At 36.7% G+C, this 27565-nt stretch overlaps 1 protein-coding gene across 1 annotated transcript in view; it reads right to left on the bottom strand.

Moving 5' to 3' along the window:
- LOC120863868 (receptor-type tyrosine-protein phosphatase delta-like) overlaps positions 1-27565 on the bottom strand; it is a 561974-nt gene that overhangs the window by 121879 nt on the left and 412530 nt on the right. The window contains exons 22-25 of the mRNA XM_040240488.1: positions 25336-25496; positions 15398-15510; positions 3213-3254; positions 2609-2706 (exon numbers count right to left, since the gene is read on the bottom strand). Of these exons, the coding sequence (XP_040096422.1) occupies positions 2609-2706; positions 3213-3254; positions 15398-15510; positions 25336-25496 (414 nt within the window). The remainder of the gene's footprint in view (positions 1-2608; positions 2707-3212; positions 3255-15397; positions 15511-25335; positions 25497-27565) is intronic.

Here is a 27565-nt window from a genome sequence, read left to right as displayed (position 1 = left end):
AAATTCTAGTAGGACTTGACTGTCTCATTGAAGAAAATAAAAGCCTAAAGTAATTGTAAAGACCTTCAAGATGCAGTTATACTAATTCCTCAGGTTCCTTCTTCCAACTGTCGTGAATCTGACTTCAATTTTCTTTATAGTAAAGGAAGTCTTTCACATAATCTAATAATATTGCTTTATAATTTAAACTCACTTCCTCCTAGTCTAACCTCAGAATCAGTGTAAAAAGGTTTCATGCATTTAACTCCTGTTTTAATTTTAGAATCAGAGTAGCAGATTTAGCTTCACCCATCTTGAGAGGTCTGAGTAAACATTAATCCATAGTGATTATGCTAAAATAATTATGTTTGAAAGTAATATGACTTGTCTTTCCTCACTGAAAAACAGTGAAAAATCTATTCAAGTTTACATAGAGATAATATGTCAAAAAAAAAAAAAGATTAAAAAAACTTCTTCCAGTGTGTTGTTCTCTGGTAAAATACTATGCAGAAGTCTTTATCATATTATCACAGATGAACACAACACTTAAATATCCCCTTCATGGCTGTTAAGGCACAGTAGAGTCAATTCATGCCCAGGGAGCTTTAATCACAGATCATCGTCATGATAAACGGCGAAGTCAGTGTGGGCTATCATGTCAACGGCTACTCGGGGAGTTCTTAATGGGAGTGCTGCCAGCATGAAGTTCATAACTACTTTCAAGGAGCACTTCTAATCTAATGGCTAAATGAGTGTCATTAGAGTATCTTTACATGCAGCATTTCTAGAGAAATCTTGTATTTAAAGGAGGCAAGTTACTCTAGTCAATGCATACAACAGAGACTGCTTGAATAATGCAGATATTGTTAATGGTTTAAACTTATAAGAGTAGAAAGTTAATTAATGGCTTATTAACAAGTTGAGCTATCAACTGTATTTCTGTGACCCACTGTATCATTCATAATCACACATAATGTGTTAAAGTGGGGCCATGAAGAAAATATCACACATAGAAACACACTAAGAATAACAATAACAACACTCATGATAACAACCAAGAGCAGGTTGGCAGTGTTAAAAATTCTGGCTAGTGAAAGCTAACACTTAACTATGTGATTTTATGTTGCCCCAAATGGCATTCATTATATGCCTTGTTTTCTTTTTAAAACTCAATTTTCAATCTGAAGCCTCAAACCAGAAACTATTTTCAAGAATACTATACAATGTAGAGAGCCGTTATGACTAAGAGGAAGAACAGGAAAGAAATAAGAAGCAGACCATTTAGAAAATAATTCACAATCCAATGTGTTTCCTAAAACTGAAATATTCCCCTAAATGCTTGAAAGAAAATAAGTGAAAATATAATTTAACCAATGAGTGAGCAAACAAAATCTCCTTTGTGTTCTATCAATAAAGATGTTGGAATATGTAAATTGAGTAAAAGGTTACCAGCTCTTGAGACTGAATGTATATGGGGCTACAGATATGTTTTGCTTAGGAAGCACAATAAAATAATAAAAAATTGAATGTTTAAAGATTAGAAAATCCATGCAAATGTCCAGATTGCCACAGGCCCCACTGCTCCACACACTCTTACGTGGAGCTTCTTCACGTGGTTGATAACTCTCTAGCCACTTGAGGTTAGGGCTGTTCTCAGAGTTTTTTAACCAAATATGACAGGGCAAAATGTTAGAGTTGGTAGGGACTGAGAGAAATCTCTATTATCAGCCTCATTTCAGGCTGATAATAGAGAAATCAAGGGCAATAACAAGGATGTGTTTTAAGATTCCCATTAAGTAAACCAGAAGAAACTCTTTATGGTAGAAATTAAACAGTTTCAGTTTTGTTACCTGGCACAATTATAAGATTTTAGTTGGACATTTTACTCTTATGCTAGTTAAACTTGATCTAAAAGATAAACGATCATTCAGTTATAAATAATCCATGAATTGGTTCATTATGGGTCCCTGTTTCTGAGGAATATGATAAATAGTTTCACAATCTTCTGCTTGATAAATGACACAATATCTAAATACCCACACATATACAACACTTTTTTATTCATTTTCATCAAGGATTAACACAAAACCTTTAAGGATTCTGAAAATGTAAGATACTGTTAAGTTCACCAGTGCTTCAGAAACACGCAACAGTCTGGGAACACATTACTATCTTAATATTAGCTCAAATATTATTTTATACCGAATGGGTAAAATCATGTGTATGTACTTAATAATTACAGTTTTCAGGCCATGGAAACTGACCAAGAACACTGGGAAATCTGCTTATTCTCTGTAATTTCTTTTTCAGTAAGCTTCCTCACCATAATTTAGTGTATCTGGCACTCATATGGTATACTGGGAAGCTTATACATTCAGTATATTAATTTGAAATCAGGAAAGATAAACCAACCTCATTAAATAACACTGAACGAACATAAAAAATTAGATACTTTTAAAAGTACAACTATTCTATTAATTATACAGATACTTTTAAGTTGGCTATTTGTTGTAAACTTTTGTATCAGATGCTGAGTCATATTTAAAGGAAAAAGAACTGATGGATAAGATCCGAAAGAAGAGGGGGACAATTCTTGAAAATACTGTCAAGTATAAACACACTGAATTACCTCATATTCCTGGGAAAACTTCAAGTTGTCATTTGCTTTCAACCTTTCAATGTGATCTGCAAGTTCCAAGATAGGTATTGGAGGATGGCTAGCCATACCTATTAAAAGGAAAGAATACAGACATTTGAAAACAAATGAAAGTAATGCTAACTATTCCAAAATACAGAGAATACTATAGTTAGAAATGGCCTGAAAATACGTGAGTAGTAAAGATGTTTAATGTGAAGAAGCAGGCAGATAGTTTGGTTACTCAAAGCAGGACATGCTCTGGAAGGATGAATTTTGTAGCCAAATGAAAAGTCACCAAGCATAGTCTCCAAACTAACACTCCTAATGTGAAAGAAAGTGTTATTGTGCTATGAGTCAATGCAGTTAGCTAGCGGAGAAAACTGACAGTCAGGCTTGATGTCAACTTCTGCTTTGAGTAATGACTGTTATGTCATTTCAAACTCCTTCTCCTGCACTGTGTGAAATGGAAATTGTGTGGAATTAAATGGTGTAAAGTGAACTAAGAAAATACACACTGAGAAAGGCCTAAAAAGGGAAAGAGTTGTAGCTTGATAGGAAACATAAAGTGACTTATGCAGAATCAAGGAAAACTAACTTGAAGAATGAAGGTTACCAGGGTAACCGGAATCATCTGAACCTGCAAAGGAAATGATGGTGTAAATAAAATAAAACAGAACAAATTTGTTAAAAAAAAAAAAAGAAATGGATAGCCTGATATACTTTTAAATAGCACTAATAAAAATGCTGCAGGTTTTAACAGGATTCATATACATTGTGACTAGATTAAGATAGCTTTAATATTTCACAAACCTGTAGGTGACTGACATTCACATGCAAACATGAACACAAAGAATGACATGCACCACAGACTATAGACAATAATCACTGATGACAAAATCAGACACAAAACTGAGTTTCAAAAATGTTTCCACTAGTAGCAGATTGTAGAGGTTGGGGGTGCAGCCTTCTCCTGGACATTTATCAATGGCCACACTGACAGCTTGGTGATATTTTGCCCCAAGTCCCCATTATTCAACCCCTAGCAAACCTACAATCTACTTCAGGTGTAAACATCTTTGTCCACGAATGGGAATTGAATGCAGGAAAGGGAGCAAATTGTGAAAGGATGAAGAGGAAAAAGGTGGTGGTAAAAGAAAGCAGTGACATGGGGGTGATACATCTTAGTTCAGTCTGCCAGCTGAAGGTATTCATCGATTCTGTTAAAAGTAAACCACCACTAACTATGGTGATTCCAATGTCTTTATAATGATTTTTCATTTTTCATATGATTTATATTTTACTTCTGATTAATTTTTCAAAAGCACCATAAGAGACCATTGCTGACTCATGTCTTATAGGTGCAAATTCCAGCTGACTAGAAAAACTTGAACTAGCATGCCACCAGGGAGGCCTCTAAAGTGGAAAAAAAAAAAGAGAGGGGCTCAAGCTGGAAACCCTGTCCCTGTGGACATTCTGCTGTCCCCGGGACTCTCTGGAGGGTGTCAGGCTGAAGTATGGTAACCATTAAGTCAGCACAACATGCAATTACTTTGTAATTAATGACTTTATGGGTATTTTAAATATTGTACTGATATCGAAAGCCAATGGGTTCCTTTGTCTCTAATGCCAAATTATCAATGGTTTGGTAAGTTAAGTAAAAAACTATCTTGCTTCTCCCAGACAATCATTTTAGCACTGTGCTGTGATAGGCAGTACTCTAGTATCCGGAAGATCCGATAAAAATGAGTCAGCTTGGAAGGAGAAACTCTTTGTTGCTGATGTGATTATGCACTTGGACCTAAATGTTGGAACCCGTTTCTAGAACGTTTCCCTGTAGATGGTAGCACTGAACTCATCTCCATTTTGTGGGAGGAGCAGTTGAGTGACAGTGCTCTAAGAATTATAGTGATCTTATCCAGATGAGGCACCCCCAATGACAAGAATGGAAATGCAACGGCACAAGAGACTGCAGGTGGAGATGAAATGATGTGGACATCCATTACAGTGCTTTAACAGAGAAAATAATAGAGACAAAGATGTTTAGACCTTTTCGAGCGAATCGTGGGAGAGAGTTATTATCATATATGGACTGAGTGGTGGTTTGGCTAGAGAGGGAGGACACAGAGCCAATCAGAGAGGCGTAGGGGACTGAATTACTGCTCAAAGCTGCAAAAGTAAAGCCGGTTGGAGATGGGAAAAGCATTAGTATAACAGCAGTAGAAGACCGTCATAATCAACCAATATTTACTTCTGGCATGCACTGGCACGTGGTCTGGATGTATTACTTTGGAAGCTAATGACAGAGAAATCCAAGCAAATCTGTACTGATCCATTACATTCTAATTCAGCATATGTACATATCACAGGCAAAGATATCATGGCATTCAGGAATCATTATTTATGATCTGGCAATATTGCACCAAAGCACTAGGACAAGTAAAAATGTCAATACGGATGTTCCACAGAAAGGGGAGGAGAGCTTGTGGGAATCTGATGGTTCGGGAGAAGAAATCCTAGGCTAGTATACTGAATAGGACTTCTACTTCTAGGCTTGCCATCTACTAATAAGAGACAAACCTTTTGTTATCAAGCACCTAAATTTCTTTTTGTGTAAAAATAAAAGTGAGGAGCTAGATAAATTCTGGAGTCACTTCTTTATAACTCATTTCAAAATATTCAGGATTTCTGAGTTGAGAAGGGTCTCATGGAGGTAGTTCATATGTGAAGGTTTTAAATGTAACTGTATCTTTTCTTTGAGGGGTGAGGAACATTTATAGTCTACAAAATAGAAACTTATGCCATTGAATTGTCAATTTTTTGAATGAAGTTTAACACATTTTTTTAGCTAGCCAAATTACCTTATATCAATCATAAGAATATATGATGTATATATATGCATATCATATATGTATTCAAAATAAGTAAATGTCAACATAAAAATTATGCTAAAGAATAGATCTGGGATGAAACTCCTCTAACATGAAACTCATTTATTTTCATTATTATTTTTTAAATTAAAGTGTAGTTGATTTACAGTGTTCTGTTAGTTTCTGGTATACAACAAAACGATTCAGTTATACATGTATATATATACTTTTTTACACTTTTTCCCACTTATTGTTTATTACAATATATTGAATATTGTTCCCTGTGCTATAGACTAGAAACTTGCATGTTAGGCTTCCCTGGTGGCTCAGTTGGTAAAATACTCTGTCTGCAATGCTGGAGATCCACGTTCAATCGTAGATTGGAAAGAGCCCCTGGAGAAGTGAATGGCTACCCACTCCAGTGTTCTTGCCTGGAGAATTCCATGCACAGAGGAGCTGGATGGGGTGACAAAGAGTGGGGCACGACCGAGCAAGTTTGTATTTGCTGCAGTTCATGGGGTTGCAAAGAGCCGGACACGACTGAGCGACTGAACTGAACTGAAACTCCTAATTTACTCCTCCCCCCATCCTCTCCTCTTTGGTAACTATAAGTTTGCTTTTTATATCTGTGAAGCTGTTTCTGTTTTGTAAATAAGTCTATTTGTATACTTTAGATTTGACACATAAGTGATATGTTATTTGTCTTTGTCTGACATCACTTAGTACAATATGATAATCTCTAGGTGCATCCATGTTGCTGCAAATAGTATTTCATTCGTTTCCATGGCTGAGTAAGATACTCCAGTGTGTATGTGTGTGTGTAAGTATACAAACACACACACACACACACACACACACACACACACACACACACCATCTTCTTTATCCATTAATCTGTCAATGAGCATTTTAGATTGCTTCCGTGTCTTGGCTATTGTAAATAGTGCCGTTATGAACATTGAGGGTGCATGTGTCTTTTCGAATTAGTTTTCTCTGGCTATATCTTCAGCTTTTTCTTAAGGAACCTCCATACCGTTTGCCATAGTGCACTGATTTACTTTCCCACCAAGAGTAGGAGGGTTCCCTTTTCTCCACACCCTCTCCAGCATTTATTATTTAACATGAAACTCTTTAGCTCATTTCAGAAAATAATCACCAAGGATCTGTTGCAAAATGCTATTATATAATTCTCCCTAAACTTCTCCATTGTCCAATGTGGAAATAAAGTTTACAGGATATAATCAAGTATGTTAGAATCTGAATGAAACAGGAGACACTAAGAAAATTATGAATTTGACCTCACCAAAATATTTTTTCACTCTTTTGTTTGGCAACCTGGTCACTGCTCACAGTCTGGGAACAAATGTTTTTATTAGAACAGTGTTTTCACAGTAGCATCTTTTGAGGTGCTTTAAAATCCCTTCTTTCCAGGTTGCACACCTGACCAATTAACTCAGAATATCTGGGTATGGGAGCCAGACATTGACATTTTTAGAATTCCCCAGTAATACCTTTCAGTCCTTTGGGGATTTTTTGGGGGGGAGTGCTGTAACTTTTTTCATTCAAAAATCATATTAGAGTATATAGGAATGAGATCAGCTTTCTCCTGGTGATACCCTTGAATCTGCTCTAAGACTCGATTAGGAAGCTTTCGTGCTTTAGCTATTATTAGCAGCAAAGAACTTGAAGTGCAGCTCACAGCTGATGAGGACTTGCTAGGGTCTCGACCTCATCAGTTCAAAGCTACAAATGCATAACATAAAGCGCATTTTAAAGGAAGGCACCCATTGCATCAGAGCAGAGCTTTCATTATGGAGTTATGATATCAACAGTGCACACTGTCAACATGAAAAATGACAGATGTAGTCAATGAAATCTGCCTTAGGTTGGAGGGAAAACAGGATGGCTACTTTTTTTTTTTTTTTTTTGATAGTAACTGTGTAATGGCTTCCTTATAAGATGTAAAACTTTAATGATGCCTTAGACATTACTTAGTCCAGCATTTTCATTTTATAAAAGAGTTCTGAAGACTAGGAAAGTTAAGTGATTTGTATATTTTAGCCCATTATTATTTAGCCCATAGTAAGTAACAAAATCATACGTGATTTTGGCATTCTTCTACTGTTTTATTTCTGGAATTGAGGTTATGATTGTCTAAAGCAGGGGGCAAAGTTTCCAGTGCTAAAGGGCCCAAGTCAGATAGGAAAAGAAGTAAAAGTGTAAACAGATACTGAATAGTAAACACTCACAAAAAATGTACTCCTCCCCATTTTTGTGCAACTAGGAATCGCCTAGGACTGGTTTTCATTTCTCTACTTTCAATATGAAGTCTCAGGAAAGAGAAATATTTCCCTATTTAAAAAAATATATATACTTGTGATGAATGGCAGCTGATGTTCTCTTTCAGTGTCAGGATTATCCTCAGGGCTGCTATAGACTGTGGAGAGCTTCTAGGTTGGAAAGCTCTAGCAGATATCTTCCAAGTGGTACTACAGAGCCAAGAGGGTGAGGCTTCTCAGGCTTTCAGTAGCAACTGAAAACCCAGACAATTATGTTGCTTCCCTCCATTTCCACTATTGATTAAAAATCTTGTTGAAATCCAGTGGGGGTCAAAGAAAAGACCTTTGGAGGCCACGTTTGGCTAACAGTGACCTCTGTTTTAGAAGAGCGGAATGTTCCTTTGGTGTGTGAATTAAAATCTAAGAATGCTGAAAGTGAGAGGCAGCATATTTGTGTCACTAGGAGAGCCTCTGCGTACTGTGTGTGGGGCTGGGCAATGTGTACTTCCCCCATGGCTCACCCTCTATGCCCGCTCCTCTCCAGTTAAGTCCATTAGGAAGGCAAATGGAGCTCAGAGGAGCAGAAGGACTTGATCAAGGCCATCATTATCAGTAGACTATGGCACACCTTACCAGTTCTCATTCAGGGAACCTCTCATTATGCAATGCTATCTCTTAAATCATTGAACATCTCTGGGAGAGTGGTGTCACATAAATATGGAGTTGTGAAACTGGAGTGTTCATGCAGTGACATGGCATCATAAACTATTCTCAGTTTGAGAAAGTGCAAGTGAAGTCGCTCAGTCGTGTCTGAATCTTTGCGACCCCGTGGACTGCAGCCCACCAGGCTCCTCCGTCCATGGGGTTCTCCAGGCAAGAATACTGGAGTGGATTGCCATTTCCTTCTCCAGGGGATCCTCCCAACCCAGGGATCGAACCCAGGTCTCCCGCATTGCAGGCAGACGCTTTAACCTCTGAGACACCAGGGAAGCCCAATAAATGTGAACTGAACGTTAAATCTAAAGGAATTACCTCTTACTATGTACCAGGTGCTTAGTATGCCTTATTTTGGTATATCTTTACCAGATTATCCTGAGTTACATCTGAGGAAACCAGAAGCTCAGACAGGGAAAGTGGCTTGCCTAATAACCCAGCTGGTCAGCAGCTAAACCCTGATGGGCCTCAGGACTACCTGAGTTAAGATGCTGGCCTCAGGCCCGTCACCTCTCTGCACAGGGTCTCTTGAAGCTCATGGCCCAGTAGAACAGAGGCCAGACCAAGGTCACACTAAAATCATGTATTAGCTTCATTTAGAAGGTATGTTTGTGTTGGTGGTGGGGAACAAGTAAAGGACACTCATACACACACCTGTATTTTTTGTTATGTCTTTCCAAGACATTGTGAACTTCGGTGAAAATATTTTACATGTATACATTTAGTTCATGTTAAAAACTGTAGTGCTATACAGCACACGTTTTCAACCCCCCCCCGAAATATCATGTTTTTGCTTTTCAAATGTTCTATTTTATGAGGCCAGTACTCTCTAACCAATATTAAGTTTCAAATGAATTTTTTATATATAGAGAAATGTTTATCAAATACTTGCCTTATTTTTTAAACACTGCATTAAATGCCAGTAGATACTTTAAAACCTCATAACAACTTTGTTAACTGGAGGTTTTGGGGTCACTGATAGTGGTGGAACATCTCTTAGATGACTTTGCTGTTAATATTCATGTGTGATAATGTAGTAACACTGTCTTCATGGTTTTCCTTAACATATAGTGATAAAGACTGAAGAACAGGTCGTGGCCATGGAACAGAGAAATGTTATTTTGTTCATCAAATCAGAATTATACCTACCTGACTTAATAAATCATAGCAACTTAGTTTACAAAATATTTGACAGCTTTTCACATCATTTATGAACTACTTAGCATAACTTCAATAACTATACTCTATGTTTACAATTTGCCTCACAAATGAATGGTGAATTAAAGACAAAAGAGAACATTGATTTGTAAGGTGTAATTGCTTCTTAGTACGACAATGACATTTTGACTTAATCCATGACTAGGATCATCATTAAGGGAAAGGTACGCCAAGAGTGCTTTTTCAGGTAAGCACTAAATGACATAAAATTCATTTTTATGTAGGATTTCTCAAAATGCAGGATTTGATCAAACCGTGTTCCTTTATATCAGAAATTTAGCATTTAGATGCAAAGAACCAATGTTTCTGAAATACAAAAAGAGTATATCTAGTATTATTCATTTAGGTATATGCCTACGTTTCCTACAATACAAAATAAAATATAAGGAGATACGTACAAAAATTGATTTTTTTTTAGCACTGATCCAGTTAATACTACTAGTGCATCAGAAGAAATGCCTCAAGAGCTTTCAAAATCATTCAGTTGCTATGCAGATGTTTCTGTTGCTGATACTGCTATTTCTGATACGTTAACATTTTATGAGTTTGTTTTTGTTTTTCACAGCCCATCAATCATCTACCGTCCATGTATGCTTTAGGGCAAAACATATTAAGGTCATTCATGGAATGAAAATGAGGTTTTTACATTGTACCATCTGATCAATTTTTAAATCTCTTTTCCTAAAAGGTGCAAGTACAAAGTCTAGAGTTTTGTTTTTGTGTGGAAAAAAAAATAAAAATTGGGAGTAGGGGGAGAGAGGATTCTAAGTAAGGGGTACAGATACTGGAAGAAAAAATTTTTTTAGGAAAAAAATAAAAAATCTAAACAATTCAGAGCAAAGTGGATTGGTCTGAGGGAGAAGTCTGCAGGCACAAAGAAAGATGCTGGCTAGCATGCCACATGATGGTATTAGTAACATGTTCCTTTACATTTGTTTTTAATGCTAGAAAGAAAGCTTATTTTTTTAAGATGCTGAACTTCTAAATTTGCTGTGTTGGAAAAAACAGAAATAGGACCACATACCAGTAATGTTTTGGTTTTCTTAGAAATCACCATCTTTTGACAATATTATATTTTAGTCATTGTGTCCAATTCTAGAGGCCACCTCCCAGATGGGCTACTCAGTAGGTAAGGCTTTTTACAGTATTTCAAAAATATCCATCACTGACGATCTCTATCAAAATGGTAAAGTAAAATGTGCCTGCCCTAGGGCTCAGCCATCACACTCCCAGGCGTCCATCATTCAGAAATAACAGCAATGTGAAAAGGTCTGGGCTCAGCACTGCTCAGTATAGTATGTTTTGTAAGCGCAAAATGCAGGAAATGAGTTAGCCTCCATTAATAAGGACTCAGATGATATATTTTGTGACATCTGTTGAACAGAATATCATCAATGCCATCAGCTGTTAAAGGAGATAAAACTTCATGTATTAGCTTGGAAAATGTAGTTAAATATTAAAATAGGAAATTTCATGTAAATGCATCTGTAACTATATACCTGCTATATATATTATCATTTAAAGACCTGTATACACAAAAAATTCTGGAAATATATGCATGAAACTCCTTATGGTAGATATTTCTGCAGAGTAAAATTGAGAGTATAGGAAATCATTTACATTTTATTTTAAATATGTCAAAAGAAGAAAAAGTGAGATAAAGAGTAATTTTTCTTTTCCAAAAGTATTTTTTTTTGCCTTTTACAACTTAGAAAGATCACACACAAAATTTAAATAATACACTGCACAACTACGGCAGCCCACCAGGCTCCCCCGTCTTTGGGATTCTCCAGGCAAGAACACTGGAGTGGGTTGCCATTTCCTGCTCCAATGCATGAAAGTGAAAAGTGAAAGTGAAGTCGTTCAGTCATGTCCAACTCTTCGAGACCCCATGGACTGCAGCCTACCAGGCTCCTCCGCCCATGGGATTTCCCAGGCAAGAGTGCTGGAGTGGGGTGTCATGGCCTTCTCCCATTGTTAAGCTTACTTTCTATTAAAAAAAAAATTTCTTCAGTAAACATGTGCTACTTTTATAAATAAGAAATATTGATGGGCCGATTATAAAGTAACTTGGAATTTTTTTTTTATAAGAAAAGCTTTCTTCCCACCAAAAAAGTAGTTCACTTTTGTTTAACATGTAACTCATCTATCAGCCGTCCTAACACATATCCAGTTACCACTGTCCACAGAGATGTGTAAGGCTTAAAGAGGGGTTTCATTAAAAGCATCTTTTATAAGTGAGTATTACCTTCCCTTCCTTCACACATCTTAAAGATTTATAAAAATTGATGACTAGTTACTAATTCTAGAACATTCTTCTACTACATCTCTTCCCTCACTTACTCATTGTGTCCATTTTATTCCTTTATCCACTTGAGGTTGTAAGTCTCACCTTAGCTCAATGATCCCTTCAATTGACATATTCCACACCAGTTCTGACTGTCCCTGCAGACCATTAAGTGATGTCATTGTTGTAAACCATAGTCTCTTAAGAGATTAGGCAGTTCAGGTTCTCACAATTATAACCTGGCTGCATACTGCCATCTGAAATCCTTAACAGACAGATAAATATATTTGTGGAAAATACCTACAAGCAGAGGTACCTGCTCTTAATTTGCAAAGGGCGAGCATTTCTAATCCCGTCTAGATGCTTGAATACAGTGTTTAACAAACAGAAGGACCTGATTATCACCCCAAATTTGGCAAGTATGCTTAAAGCAAAGTTCCTCTCCACATCCCACAACTTCACAGAGACAGTATCATGAGAAGAACAGATTTCTCTGTTTTCACTTTGTGTCCAACTGACTGCCTAGAGACAAAATTCTGACCCTTTTTCCTTCCCAGACCCAGAGACATATGTGTTTGTGGTACTACAATTAGGGAAATAATTCTTTGAAGTACTTAATGCCAAATACTGTATCTATATGAAATTTTGTATGTATGTTTCAATATCTTTTGAATATGAAGCAGAATTTGGGAAAAAAGATCTGGCTCTTTAAACCCAGATGCTCCAACAAAAATAAGTAACTCAAAATGTAAATAGATTTTTAATTTACAAGATGATTTTTTTTAAAGGAAAGTAGAATTAAGAATCAGTGAACTAAGCAATAAGCTTCCTTTACCTTCTGAAAGATCTACTGAATTTCAAATGATAATGTTAGTTTGACATTTTATCATCCACAACAGACTCATCAGAAGTAGAAATCAATTTGCTTTCAAGATCAAATTCTGTGCTAGGGGCTGGTTACATAAATCACAAGTTTCTGATTTCATTGAAAATCATGGATTGTTAAGTCTCTACTTATGTATACCATTAAGTAACATGGTCATATTATATAATAGTTGTACATAACTATATACACAAAGGTATGATGTATATAAAAGCACATTTCAGAAACTGAAGCGTAAATGGTTTAAAATCCAAAAATATAAGTAAAAATTAAAATTGCTTCCTGTGCAATACCTAAGAAAAGTGTTTTAGAATAAAAGAATCATTTTATTTGATCATCCAGCAAAGCCCTTGATTATGTACAAATCAGGGAGGATTAGCACAATAAAGCTACTTGGTTAACAATCCCAACTTCTGCTCTTATCCTATCAGCAAGTAATTAAATTCATAGCCACTGGCTAGAATCCACACTGGCTGAAGCAAACGGAAACATTCTCTACGAATTTCACATTAACACGTGAGTCTATTTTCTTTAACTGGTCAGATTTTCAGGACAGCAGGCCACATCCTAGAGCTTGGGAGGCACACACATTATTTCAGCAAACCAAGACTTAACTAGACTGCTTAACTGAGCAGGCGGTGACAGCGTAGCGCTGCCTTGATGAATACACGTGCTAGGATCTTGGGACAATTTCTCCTGTTTTATTCTATTCCTCTTAAACCACCTCTCTCCTTTTTACTGTTTGCCCACTTTACTCCACTATCCATTTGAGGTAAGTTTAATCTTAGTCAAATGATATCTTCTGGCGGCTCAAATGGTACAGAATCTGCCTGCAATGCAGGAGACGCAGGTTTGATCCCTGGGTCAGGAAGATCTCTTGGAGAAGGAATGGCTGCCCACTCCAGTATTCTTGCCTGGAGAATTCCATGGACAGAGGAGCCTGATGGGCTACAGTCCATGGGGCTGTAAAGAGTTGGACATGACTAAGTCCCCATTTTATTTTGTTAAAGCTGTTGTTGATAAAAGCAATTTCACTTCAATTGTACCCCTTCATTCTTTCTAGTGACTTACATGAACTTAGTATGTTCTACTCTAAAAAGGGATCTATTATTCCCACATACATTGGGGAAATTAGATTCTTATTAGCATTCTTGAATATGGAGCTATGTTGGTGGAAGGCACTGGTATTGCCCTTGTAGCCACCAGCACTCTGCTAGTAACCCTTTCTGCACTGTGGCCATTCAGGTGTCACTCTCGGTGCTGGGGTGATGAGGGATAGCACTCCCACTGGCTCTGTTTTGCTGCTAACCCTGCCTTTATACTAAGCCTCTTAAATAAATGACCATCAGGAGAAATTTAGTTACATGGAAAATTTCTTTTAACTTTCATGCTGACGAAGGTATATCTTTGCTTTTTAAAGAATAAACCTCATTTGAGATAGAAAATTTTTTTTAAAAGCCCACATCTATGGTGATTGGTAGAGCCACATTTAAAATTCCAGGCATTTCTTTTAACTGGATAGTTACTAGTTACTACGGCATATCTACATGTAAAATAACACATATGCTAAATACAGTAAACTGTGTCCTTTCAATTCCAAGCAATTCACTGAAAATGTGTAGTTTAGTAAATCTGTGGTATACCATAATGAGTAGAATATCCATTTGACACAGAAAACTTTCAAACAGTTTGGCATACAATACTACCATCAAATTGTCATCAAATGGACTTCTTAGATCAGCTCTCTAATTTATTTCATTTTCATTAGGTACTGAGACAATGCTACTCAGTTGTATAGTTTAGCTCTCTCTACCATTCATCATTTTGGCATAAATAAGATTTAGGTGAAAAAAGGCAACATGGAGTTAGCCTTGCATTAACAATGCTGAACAAAGCACACCTCAGCAGGAATATTTTTCCTCTGTTGAAGCACTTAATGTTCTTTAAGAAACAAGCATAGATTTCTTATCCTCAATCACTCTGAGCATCTCCTCAGCAAGAAACCTAAACTGGTTACTGAAATTTAGTAAAGGTAACATACAAATTTTTTTCCCTTGTTTTTCTCTTCCCCTCCCCTTTCTTTCAGAATAACACAGACACAAATTAATAGAGAAATAGATTTTAAAAAATGTATTGTTTCCCAATGAGACGAATGAGGTAACATTCCATCCATCCACTCATTCACTTTATAAGATAAGAAACTGGATTCTTTCCGGATAGGTGTCACTGAAAATAATCAACTGTGCTAATAATAAGCTCATAAAAATGGCAAATATTTTTAAGACTTTAGGTTTTCCAAAATTTGAAGGGAAATTATTGTTTTTTTCCTTTTTCTACCCCACCTCAGATTTTCACAAAGAATATAATTTCCTTTCAAGACATATGTTTTGCTGAGTCTCAGTAATAATAAAGAAGGAAGATAAACAACTGTTTGAAATAAAGTGATATAGTCACCTCTCATGGCGATGTCATTGGGGCTATAAAACTTTCAGGAAACACTGTGTTCTGGACAAGATGAATTGTGCTTCTTACCTGGTGTTTGGAAATTAAGGCGCCTCAGTTCTACTGGGTCTGTTGGATGGTGTGAAGGGACCTCCTTACTGTTTGGTATGCTGCTCTTTCTAGAGTCAGATTCTGCCCTCTTCCTATAGGGAGAAAATAAAGATTTAAGAATAAAACAACCAAAAAAACCTGAAACCAATTTAGAAAAGCAAACAATTATGCATGAGTTGCTACCCAACCTTTGCCCCCCCTGCTCCCCCCACCCCCGTCCCCATTTGTAGTTTGAAAACTTTCTGACCTTTCTGACTTTGTTAAGCTAACTTTTTTCTCTCCTGGCCTACAGTATTTCCTCACATCTGAAAATCTTAAGTGGATGATCTCTAAGTCCTCCTTTAGCTCTAGAATTAAATAATTCAGAGACTCTGCCTTTATAAGGAGGTGCTGGTGAGATACGTTTGGAAACTTGTTCAGCTTTTCTTCCTTGTCCACTAGTTCTCTTTGGGAGGAAAAGGATAGAGTGACCCTAATAACCAATACTATGATTGTAGTTACCATGGAAATAAACTCAGAAACTACTTGGCCTCAAGCTAAACAGCTAAACCTGCCCCCCTCCTTTTTCCTGCAGGATTCATGACCGGTGACTATAAAGTGGACCTGCATTGGATTTTCCCATAACCAGATAAATACAGTAAGTGTATTTCTAAGAGTTCAAGTTACCCTAATACCTGGAAGGAGAATCAGGACCACACCAAACCAACATCCTTTTTCTCTTTTAAATTCCCAGGAAAAAGCCATGTTGCCTGTTTATGGTGTCAAGGCAAGTATCTTTGCTTAAGGTGTCATGATGTAATTTTTAAAAATGTCTATGCAATAAATGTCGGGTTTTTCATAAGATTGCTTTATCCATGTTTTTTTCCAGACAAATAATCACAGAGTGGTACCTAAATATTTTCCTTAAGGTTGAATTAGATTAGAAACTCACTTAACTAAGGGAGAACTTTTCAAACAGTGGTTTCTTCCCAATACAGATTCCAGCAATCTCCAGGCTGGAGTCATAATCATAGCCTCTCACCCTGCTCAGAGCAAAGACATTCTTATCTGGGAGGAGGGTGCAGCAGTGTGTAGGAACTCTCTCTGTCCCTTTTTGATATGACTGTGGTACAGCTCATTAGTGTTGCTGTGGCAATGGGCTCTCATTCAGTGCCACCTAGGTTGTTCCATGGTTAGCCAGAGGGCTCCTGTTAAATAGCCCTCCTTCCCATCTCTGCTCATCTGTATAGAATGAAACCAACCAGAGGATGAAGGGGAGATTGATGCGAAGGGAAAGTATACTTGATTTGATCAAGTGCAGTGCCTTTGGCAAAACGTTCTCAGTGCGGTGAATTTTGGGGGGGAGGGGTGAGTCCTGTTAGACACGTTGTTCTCTCAGAACCTTGGATTAACCTGTCTCAGGATTTACTGTTTCTACCTAAAATTCTCAAGTATAGCCTTAGGACACAGCATACTGCCAAATATACTACCAGTTAGGGGAAAGCAGTGAATTGGAGGCGTGTCAGAGGAACTGGCAGCTCCAGTTATATGGAGTGGAAAATGAGAAGGAAAGAAAAGGAAGAGATGGAGAGCTGGTGAGAGATAGATGAGAATGAAGAGAAAAAGGGGCTAAGAAGACCATGTGAAAGAAGGAGAGGACAACCACTTGCAGAGTAGAAAATGTGACTGTGTTTATGCTGTGGGTATTAGCCTCATGATACAGAGACATGCTTTACTATAGAAGATAAATTGGTTAACAAAACACCACCAAGTTTGGCCAGTCAATCAATCTCAAGTGTGAAAAACATATGGTTGGTCTTTTCCAAGTAATCCCAGTAGCCCTTCTCAGGTTTTGATCTTTTCACAGTCTGGCACTTTTTTTTTTTGTTTTTCCACTTATGTGCCCGAACCGATGCCTAAAATCTGGTTTTGTATCCCTTTTCAGAATTGCTCTACAGTCATTCTTGCAGTATTATGGAAGCCACATGAAGAAATATCTGGGCAAGACACTGACTATTACAGGTATTGGGGGACATCCTCCTTATCTTCTGTTGCACTAAGGACAAGATTGAGTGGCAGTGAGGCAGAGGGAGAAAAAAGAACACTCTGTAAAGACATTTAGTCAATTTCTTTGGTAACAGGAAAGCTAAAATCCTATCTGGTTGCCCAGTGAGTCTTGAGAAACCCATATCATGAGACTAAAATGACAAGTCACTCTTGTAATAAGTGGGAGGGGTGTCCTGACATTTAATAACTAACTTGTCCCTCAATCTGTCGAAATAAGATAATCTCTAAGAAACCAGTTTCCAAAACTCCTAGCCAGCTAGGAAAATCAGCTGTTTAAATTTCATTCTGCTTCATTTAGTAGTGATGATCACCACACGGGTAATTCTGACTGCCCACACTTTACCACATGGTTTCTAAACAGAAATGTGTTAAAATGTGAGTTTTCTCACAAAGAATTTCTAGGGAAGATTTGCAGGATGAAGAGTTTGATCATCATCAGAAACAACGATCGTTTTTAAAAATGAAATTTACTGTTACAAAGTATTAAATGGCATATAAGGGTCTAACTCAAGCCCAGTATGAACATATAAGAGTGACATTTCTTTTTTTCTGCTAAGTTTTCGGAGATCTCATTATTCTCAACTAGAAAAAAATAACAAATAGTGACTAGAAACAGATTCTGAATATTGCCTTGCTATTTTTTCTATCAGAATTATGAATTCCTAGGGTAAGTTTATTTCTCACAGTGAGGAGTATCTAACATGGGCAAGCGCTATCTGTGTGAAAATACAAAAGTACATAACGTTTCAGATACGGCAGAAAATGCTAATTGTATAAAAGTATGTGTTTATTTGGGTTGTGAATAATGTACAACAAAACCGCTGCTCAATGGTCTCCGTGGGGTTTTATTTTCATCTAGTCTCACCTGATCTACATGGAAAGTGGGGAGCAAAAACGCAGGGACACTGTGTGGAAGATCATATCTATTGTATTTGGAACAAAAATATTCAGACATATACCTACAGGCTTTTGGAAGAAATGTATTTATTTACTATTAATAGAGATTTCAAAGAAATCATTTCACAACGATTCTGACGTCATCAAGAAGAACAGAAGCCCAACTTTGCCACTACTGGTCTGTATCTCCTCGGGTAAGTCAACTACAAACCTGACTTACTTAATTTCTTCACTTATAAAACAGGGGAGGAGGGTTAGATGTTAAGTTTTGGTCCAACTCTCTTGATAGAACAAGACGGTATTGATGAAATTGTGAAATGTGGACAGTTTTATAGTGAGAGGTAGATCTCTGAGCATATTAAATGGATTCAAAGTGTTTTGACTTTTGCCTTAAAAAAACTATTTTGCATGTGTTTTTCTGCTGGATTAATGACAGGCATAGCTTCTCTGAGGTACTCAAAGTTTGCTGTCGGTGAAAGTGTAACACAGCTTGTTGACCAGTGTTACGTGGTTTTAAGGAAAATAATGTAGCGGTGATTCTCTGGTATGCATCAGAGTCACCTAAGAGGGCTTGTCAAACTGCAGGCTGCTGGACCAACTCCCCAGAGTTTCTGAGGTCAGAAACTGGTCTGAGGTCAGTGGGATCAACAATTTGTGTTTCTATCAGGTTCCTAGGTGATGCTGATGCTCTTGCTACTTGTATTCCAGTGGTTCTCTATGGAGACAACACTGGAAGGGAGGCAGGTTAGATGGGCATTGAGATCCTTTGCTTAATTTTAATCAGGAATTCATATATAGGTGTGTGTGTGTGTTAGAAAGCTGAAAGGTTAGCTTGGACTGATCAGTAAATAAGCAAGCAACATGGGAATGATTATTATTGCTATTATTCTTCAAGGCTGGAGGACAGGGAAAATAATTTGGAATTAAATAAAAATTTTTGCTAAAGTACTGCCATCAATATTAGCAGGGTATAAAAATGTTAGTATTCCTGTACAAAGGGTCTTGAGATCATACTTTCAGTAAAAACAAACAAAACAAAACGAAAATGATTCACATTAACACGTACAAATGCTCATTTAACCTTGACTACAAACAAAACTCAGAGACAAGTTTTACTGCCTTCTAAATCTACCTTTAAATAATCTATTTTATCATCATATATAGATAAAACTACTTCTTCCTGAATCATTTTAATATCAAAATTACTTTTTATACCTAGGCTTTGTCCATGTTCCCTTTGCCAGTTTCATCTTTTATATCCAGCCTCCACCATTACCCCCTCAATACCTCCAAAGTCTCCCTTTTTCTTTTTTTTTGTACTGAGCATTAAAGGGGTTTGTTCTCTATTCCTCACCTGTCAGGTTTACTGCTCCATTTTAATGCAGCAAAAAAGAAAAAGAGAGGCTAAATGTTAGTTGGCCAATGGTAACAAGAGTAACCATGACAACCAAGATTTAACAGCTCATAATTAGGGACATACACTGACACACATTAGAAAATGATAGCATATCAAAATATTTCAAGGCCTCTAATCATGAAGCAAATGCAGGACATGCGAGTACATGGCTAAGCAAAGCATTTGTGTGTGTATTAATGTCAGATTCACTTTTATTCATCAACCTACAAAATGCTGCCACAATTAATTATATCCTAGGAAGAGTTTGGTGGTGGAGATATTATTTGATTTTTAAAAAACATGCCATGAGACAACAACTAATGTACTTAATGGGAAAATAACATTATCCCATATAAGAAATTTAGTTCATTAAAAACAGTCTTCTGTTAAGAGGTACATTGTTCCTTTAAAATACCTGCAAATTGCACTGACCTGCAAAAAATTTGCACAATTGTATAATATACCACAAGGTAATGAAGTGGCAGAGATGAGTTCTTCAAACACATTTTGGCAAGTAAGGTGATTATAAATCTTTTTTTTCCCAGTAAAAGCTTAAATACATTTTCAGTTTTGGAAAATATAATACTCATCATTGTATCTACAGAGCATAACCCATCTACATAGCTGTGCTAATCCAGAAAAAGCAATTTATTACCCGCCACTGACATGACCCATTTTTTCCTAGTCACAGAGGCACTACTGTATGTGAACACTTCCAGCTCACTCTCATTGGCACTTTCACCTGTGATAATGTGGACTGTTTAACCATGTTCTTTATGCAGAAAGTATAACCTTCACCTAAAAAAGAATTCATCTAAATAGTCTTCATGTTGCGGCAAACTACAAAATATTTTGTGAGTTCTCAATTGCAAGAAACAAAGGTACCAGGTCTACCTCATTGCCAACGAACTATACACCCATATTGCTACAATACCTTCCCTTAAGGTAATCCAGTCCATAGCTTTTGAAAAGTACAAAGTCCACATTTAAACTGTACAAACACACACACACACACAAAGTGAATAATGAAATGATATCAGACACACAGGTTCTTTTGATTCTTAAAGTGATTTAGTTAGTTACGCCAAGTTTTTAAAAATCCTACAAGTGTTCCTAACTTGGCTTATTTTTAATCAGTGAAGTCATCAGTGAATCCGTTGTAAGAAAACCTATTTCTCTGACAGAGTGAAATACTTTGTGAACTGCCAGTTTTGTATATGGAAAGGCTGTTGAATACTAGAATGAACCAGTGCGTACTCTCCACTTCATTCCTCTGCCACAGAAATGTCAGCCTTACTGCACATGGGTACATATTTTGTGCAAATATCTGTAAGTTTAAAATCTTTTGGAATTTAAACTGCAGGCTAAGGATTTCATTACAGCTCTCGCCAGTCAAGATGAAGGTGATAATGAGAGATGGAATAAATAGGAGGGAAGTTTATCTATCACTGTTTGACGCTTATAGATTATTCAGTAGCCCTCTGCACCATGCACTCGCCTTGGCACAAGGAAGTACCATGAGGAATAAGACAGAGTTCTTGACCTACAGTTTAGTGGGCGCAGAAAGCCAAGAAAATGGGCAATGGCAGTAATGCAGTAGGTTCTATGATAAAGATAAGCAGAAAGTGCTTTAGCAGCAGAGAGAAGGGGACCCAAAGGCAGCCTTAACTGCTAAAAGAGGACATGAGGTGGACACTCAGAAAGGCTTTCATTTAGTAAGTGGATCTTAGCTTACGTCTAAAGGGTGAGTGAGAGTTTGCTGGGTCAAGACAAGTGCCTGTGGAATGAGTAGAAAGGCTTTCGGAAGGACCTCCTCAAAGGTGAGAAGGCATAGCCCAGTGTGGATGCCTATTTCTTCATAGCATCTCAAAATATTCTGGACTCTATTTTTTTCCTTGATGATACCATGGAAATACATGTAGGGATGATTCAAAAAAGAAGATTAAAGAGGTCGAGTCCACAGGGAGCCACTGTTGGGTCTGGGAAAAGGAGAAATAGGAAAGGTCTATACCTTAGTCATCTCTTCCTCATGGTCTTCACACATGAACATGTAGAGGTGGGGGTGGAAATGATTTACTCTCTACAGTGTCCATTCACATTAGACTATTACTATTCAAGAATGAGAATTTGGCCTAGACCATGCCTTAGTGCTTTCTAACATCCTAATCCATTTCTTTCCCTTTCTAGTATATAACAAATACTTATCCATTTTGAAATGCTTTTCATAGATTTACATTTTAAGAATAGTTTCTATAGAAATAATTCCTGAACAGTTTTAGAACTAATGATTGAAAAGTCTTACAGATGTAGCAGATGTGCAGGGTAGATAAACATCAGAGAACATTCAATTACTTTATGAATTCTTTTTTCTATGTAGGGGAAGACAGATGAAGGGCAACACAGAGGCATTTAGAAAATGTACACATGCGCTGAAGGTAAAACTAATACAATGTAAGTGAAGAAACCAGGGCCTGGAGTGTTAGCGTGACTTTCTATCCCCGACAGCCAGCTAGTTACAAAGCTGGGACTTGAACTCAGGTTTCCTGCTTCCATATTTACTTTTTTTCTAAACCTTGCTACATCTTTTCTCTGAAGTTTAAACTGTTACATCATTGCACATGTATCACAGATACAGTCCAGAATTAAAAAAAAAAAAAAATCTTAGTGCAGGAAAATTAACAAAACCTACCAAACATTTCATTAATACTATTCTGATGGCCCTTTAAGACCCTTACAAAGCCTCAGTGATATGTTTTGTTATTGATTATCAATGTATTATGGGTTTTAGCACATTTAAAACAAAGTCAAATGAACAGAATGCAAAATTAAAATAACTGCTATTCCATATTACTATAATTAATAGAAGTAAATCTCCTCAACCAACTCAGTGAGATTTATTTTTTGATATGGACAAACCATCCACAGCTATAGACCTATTCCTAACAAAGGTAGTCTTGTAAACAGGTGTATATTACCAACAGGATTATCAAGATACTGTGGAGTTAACAGTATTACATATTCATTCCCCCTTATTAAAGTATTATTTGCATACAGGAAGTAAAATACTTTAAGAATAGTAATGATGATAATGAATTCTGAGTGATTACCAATGACCTGTGTATAAACTCAAAAGCACCTAAAAAGAGAGGTATAGTGTTATATAATTTTCTTTGCTCAGATTCCAAGCTATTAGAGACACTATTCATTGCTTACAGAAGATTTCCTCTTGAACTGTTTCATGATAATCAGGAAGGACATTGTTGGGTCTACTTGAGTTTCAAGTCAGGAATGTTCTTTACTGCTGAAGCAAGCATTTCTATTTCAGAAATGCTTCATGGGCTTTCAGATGGTTAGCTAAATATACTTAGCATTTGAGGATGTGTGCATTTCCCAACAATTGCTTTAGACAATGCTCACATATGCATACACTAAAATGCAACTTAAATAGCCATAGTATCTTTAAATATGATGTCTGTAGGATTAGGAAAAATTAAAATAACTGAGTTGTTATTTTTCAAGCACATGTGGATAAAGAAAACTTAATTACCAAGGTTAGAATCTTATTTCTCCATATTTACATAACTAGTTTACAAGGCCATGCACATATCTATTAAGTGGCATGCCTTAATGATAGCCAAATAGATCCTAATGAAATGCAACTTAAAAAGGTAAGCATCTTGTTCATCCTGGGTAATAACAAATGTCATGTGATGTGATCTAGAAACGCAGTTGTCAACAAGCAATTTTCTGCTCTGACCCCCCACAGCAGGATGTCAACATAGAGTTGTTTTCTGTAAAACATGTATTTTTTACTTTTTTCTTATTGTATTCTCCTCTGGAAATAAGTGCAGTACATAAGAAGCAAAGGGTACCAGCTCTTGCCCCCCTGGACTCACATAGGATCTTTTACTGTTCTGGAGCATGTGAGAACCTTGAGCTTTCAGGCCTTAGCTCTTACACAAGATACAAGTGAGCAAAAACAACAGGCTCCTTACCATACACACTGATTAGATACAAACTGGAAGGCGGAGACTGAAACCATCAACTAAGATATTCTGGCCTTCAGTCATTTGCTTTTGCAGCCATTGTAGGGGGTAGACAATTGAGCAATCGTAATGATTAGGAAAAATAATGATTTTTTCTTCATTCTTTGTAATTCTGAAAGAGGATAGGTAATTTAATGCACTAGGATTATAAACTTCTTCAAGTTGACTTGTTTTTTTTTTTTTCCTCAGCCCTGGAATGGAATTGGAAAACAGCCTTAGAAGAGACTTATTCAAAGGAGCAGTGTCTTGAAAAGTAAAGGAAAAAAAAAAAAAAGATCTATTCAGAGAACAAAGGAATGCAGGTAGGAATAATTAATGTAAACCAATGAAAGGAGTTACAGGAGTAGGAAAAAGAAATGATGAAGATAAGACTGTCAGATTAAACATGTAAGCCAGAGTCAAAATGAAGACACTCTCATCTAATTTTGAAGGTCAAGGTTATGGTGATGGATGGTGATTTAGTCGCTAAGTTATGTCCAACTCTCGCGACCCCATGGACTATAGCCCACCAGACTCCTGTGTCCATAGGCATTCTCCAGGCAAGAATACTGGAGTGGGTTGCCGTTTCCTTCTCCAGGGGATCTTCCTGATCCAGGAATCGAACTCGGGTCTCAAAGAGAAAAATTATCTTGCAGAAGAAGGAAGCGAGTAACTTCACAGTAGCATTCTAAAAGATGACACACTACAAAGGAAAACAGGAACATAGATTGAAGTGCATGAAAATAAAATTTGGATTGGAAGAAGAACTGATATAAAGGAAGGTAATTCAGTCATTTTGAATATCATATTTTTTTAGTTCAGGAAGAAGTTAGAGGAAAAATAATTACTGTGTTTTCTATCCAACTAAGCAGTGACCTACGGGACAAAATCTTACATGTAATGGAGACAGATATAGGACTGACAAAACAGTACATTAGAAAATATGGGTTAGTGTGGATTATTTGCATCCCACCCGTGGTCAAAGACACTAAGAAGGAAAATGATACCTTGGATTTCCTCTTGGACACAGATGAGAATTCAATACTGAAGATGCGGAATAAGCATTAGAAGAAAAATGGGAAAGGGGAAAAAGTTCATCTCCTTCCTCTCTTTCCTTTCTTTGCTCTTCAACGTTTAGCTACTTTTGCTAAATTTTGAGAAATAGCTACAGAAAAAAATCTCAGTACTCGGGCAAGTTTAATAGTGTTTCAGAATCCATGCTGACATGGAGCAATTAGTGATCTAATTTGCTTCCGATTATCTGCTTGGGAATGTAACAACGTCTCAACCGTCATGAAAAGAACTCATACTGTGTAAGTACCTCAGAAGATGGAGATTGGATCCATGCCTGCTGGGCAGCAGAGTCTATACCACACTCTGAATGAGCCCAGTCTTTATATTTTATTCTAACACTAATGGATACATTTCTCCCCCCAGTGATTACTGGAAATATTTTTACCAAGATCAACCACATAATGACCATGGAAGGATGATAAAGTCTTTAAAAACAAGGCAGCCCCCAAGACTGCAACAGAGGCGTAAGGCAAACCTACCTTTTATAAAGAAGAATAGCTATGACAATGCAGATGATAAAGACCACTGCGAGCACAGGACCTACAACCCAAATCAAGCCTTCTTCTTCATCTGTGATTGGCTGTGGGTCCAAATCCATTGACACAACAGGATCGGAGTAAGGGCTGGTTGCATACATCTTCTGAGGAAAAACAGAGTCTATGTTAGTTACAAAATAATGACTTTCTAGACCGTATCTTTAGCATTACAAAAAGCAGAGATTTAAGACATTATGGATTTGACAGTAGTTTTAAACTATTTAAAAGGTGGAGGGAAAGGAAGGAAAAAAGAGGTTTTGCGATCTAAATTTATTTATAAATTATTTAATAATAATTTTTGATGGTATACATTTTCATAGATGCCTTTTCACTGGGATCTATATATTGGAATAGTAAATGATCTTATGAAGTGTAAGTACCAGTAAATTAACCAGTCACAAAATGTTCAACGAGCAACTTAGTGCCAATGTATTACATACAATATGAAAAATAAACAAAAATATTATAGTCCAACCCTTAAGATATAATCACTCATTAAATACTTATATAGCAAAATATAAGTATTTCATTAAATATTATATTATGAAATATATATTATACATTATATATATTTATATGTGCAGTCTTAAGTATTGCACATTAAAGTCTAAAACTTCAAAAGAAAAGTTCAGTGTTCAAATTATATAGATGCAAGATATATGAAAGTGATCATATGGCTTTCTAGAACATAAAATTTTGAGGACTTAAAAGGATTTAGCAGTTTCTATATAATTTTATTACAGTACTGCTCAGAGGTTGATATGATTATTCCCAATAGAAAACTGATAAAGGGAAAAGAAAACCTTATACACGGTTGAGGGGAATGTAAATTGGCACAGCTATTATAGAAAGTAGTTCTTGGTTCCTCCAAACATTAAAAATAAAACTACAATATAACCCAGCAATCTCACTCCTAGGTTTATATCTAAAGGAAACGAAAACACTATCTCAGAGAGATATCTGCATACTTGTGTTCTCTGCAATATACTCACAATATCTAACACATGGAAGCAACCTAAAAGTTTCCTTTGGATGAATGGACAAATAAAATGTGATTACATATATACACATATACATATGTACACAGTGGGATATTATTTGGCCATCAAAAGGAGAAAATCCTGCCAAGATCTTCAATGACAGGGATGAATCTGCAGGGTATTGTGCTAAGTACAATAAGCCAGACAGAGAAATACATATTACAGTATGAGTTCTGAGGATCTAACGTGCAGCAAGGTGACTATAGTAATAACATAGTATCATATACCTAAAAGTTACTGAGAGTAGATCTTAAACTTTCTCACCATACACACAAAGGAGTTACTTATCTTGATCTTGGTAATCATTCACAGTATGTGTATATAAATAAATATATAAAATCATCACAGTGTACATTTTAAATATGTACCACTATATTTGGCAATTAGTCCTCAGTACCATTGGAAAGATATATGCAAAAAAATTACTTGGTGAAGGAAGGGATTGAATATACATAAATTCTGCTTCTCTAACATCTAGTTTTGTTCTGTCCTATTTTAGATTATCTCAGAAGAAGATTCTCTTGATTCTGCCCCTCTTTAAAATACTGGCTTTTCCAATAGAGACCAGTCCACAGTCATGAGCTGCCCCACATCTTAAGAATAATCTAACAGCTCATACAGCTCAAAAAGAAACAACCCAGTAAACAAATGGGCAGAAGACCTAAACAGAGATTTCTCCAAAGACGACACAGAGATGACCAACAGGCACAAGAAAGGATGCTCCACATCACTAATTGTTGGAGAGATGCAAGTCAAAACTACAATGAGCTATCGCCTCACACTGATCGGAATGGCCACCATCAAAAAAATCTACAAATAATAAATGCTGGAAAGGCTGTGGAAAAAGGGGACCCCCTTACACTGTTGGTGGGAATGTGGATTGGAACAGTCACTATGGGAAACAGTAAGGTGGTTCCATGGAAACTAAAAATAGAATTACCATATGATCCAGCAGTCCCACAACCTTCATATTCAGAAAAAAAACTATTTCAAAAAGACACATGCACCCAGTGTCCATAGCAGCGCTATTCAAAAGAGCCAAAACACGGAAACAAACAGCCTCAATGTCCATCAACAGAGGAATGGGTACAGAAGAAATGGTACGTATATAATGGAATATTCAGTTCAGTTAT

Source organism: Oryx dammah, unplaced genomic scaffold, assembly GCF_014754425.2.
Source record: "Oryx dammah isolate SB20612 unplaced genomic scaffold, SCBI_Odam_1.1 HiC_scaffold_1, whole genome shotgun sequence".
NCBI lineage: Eukaryota > Metazoa > Chordata > Mammalia > Artiodactyla > Bovidae > Oryx > Oryx dammah.
The sequence above is the reverse complement of the archived record's forward strand: the minus strand, read 5'-3'. Positions and strand labels throughout refer to the sequence as shown.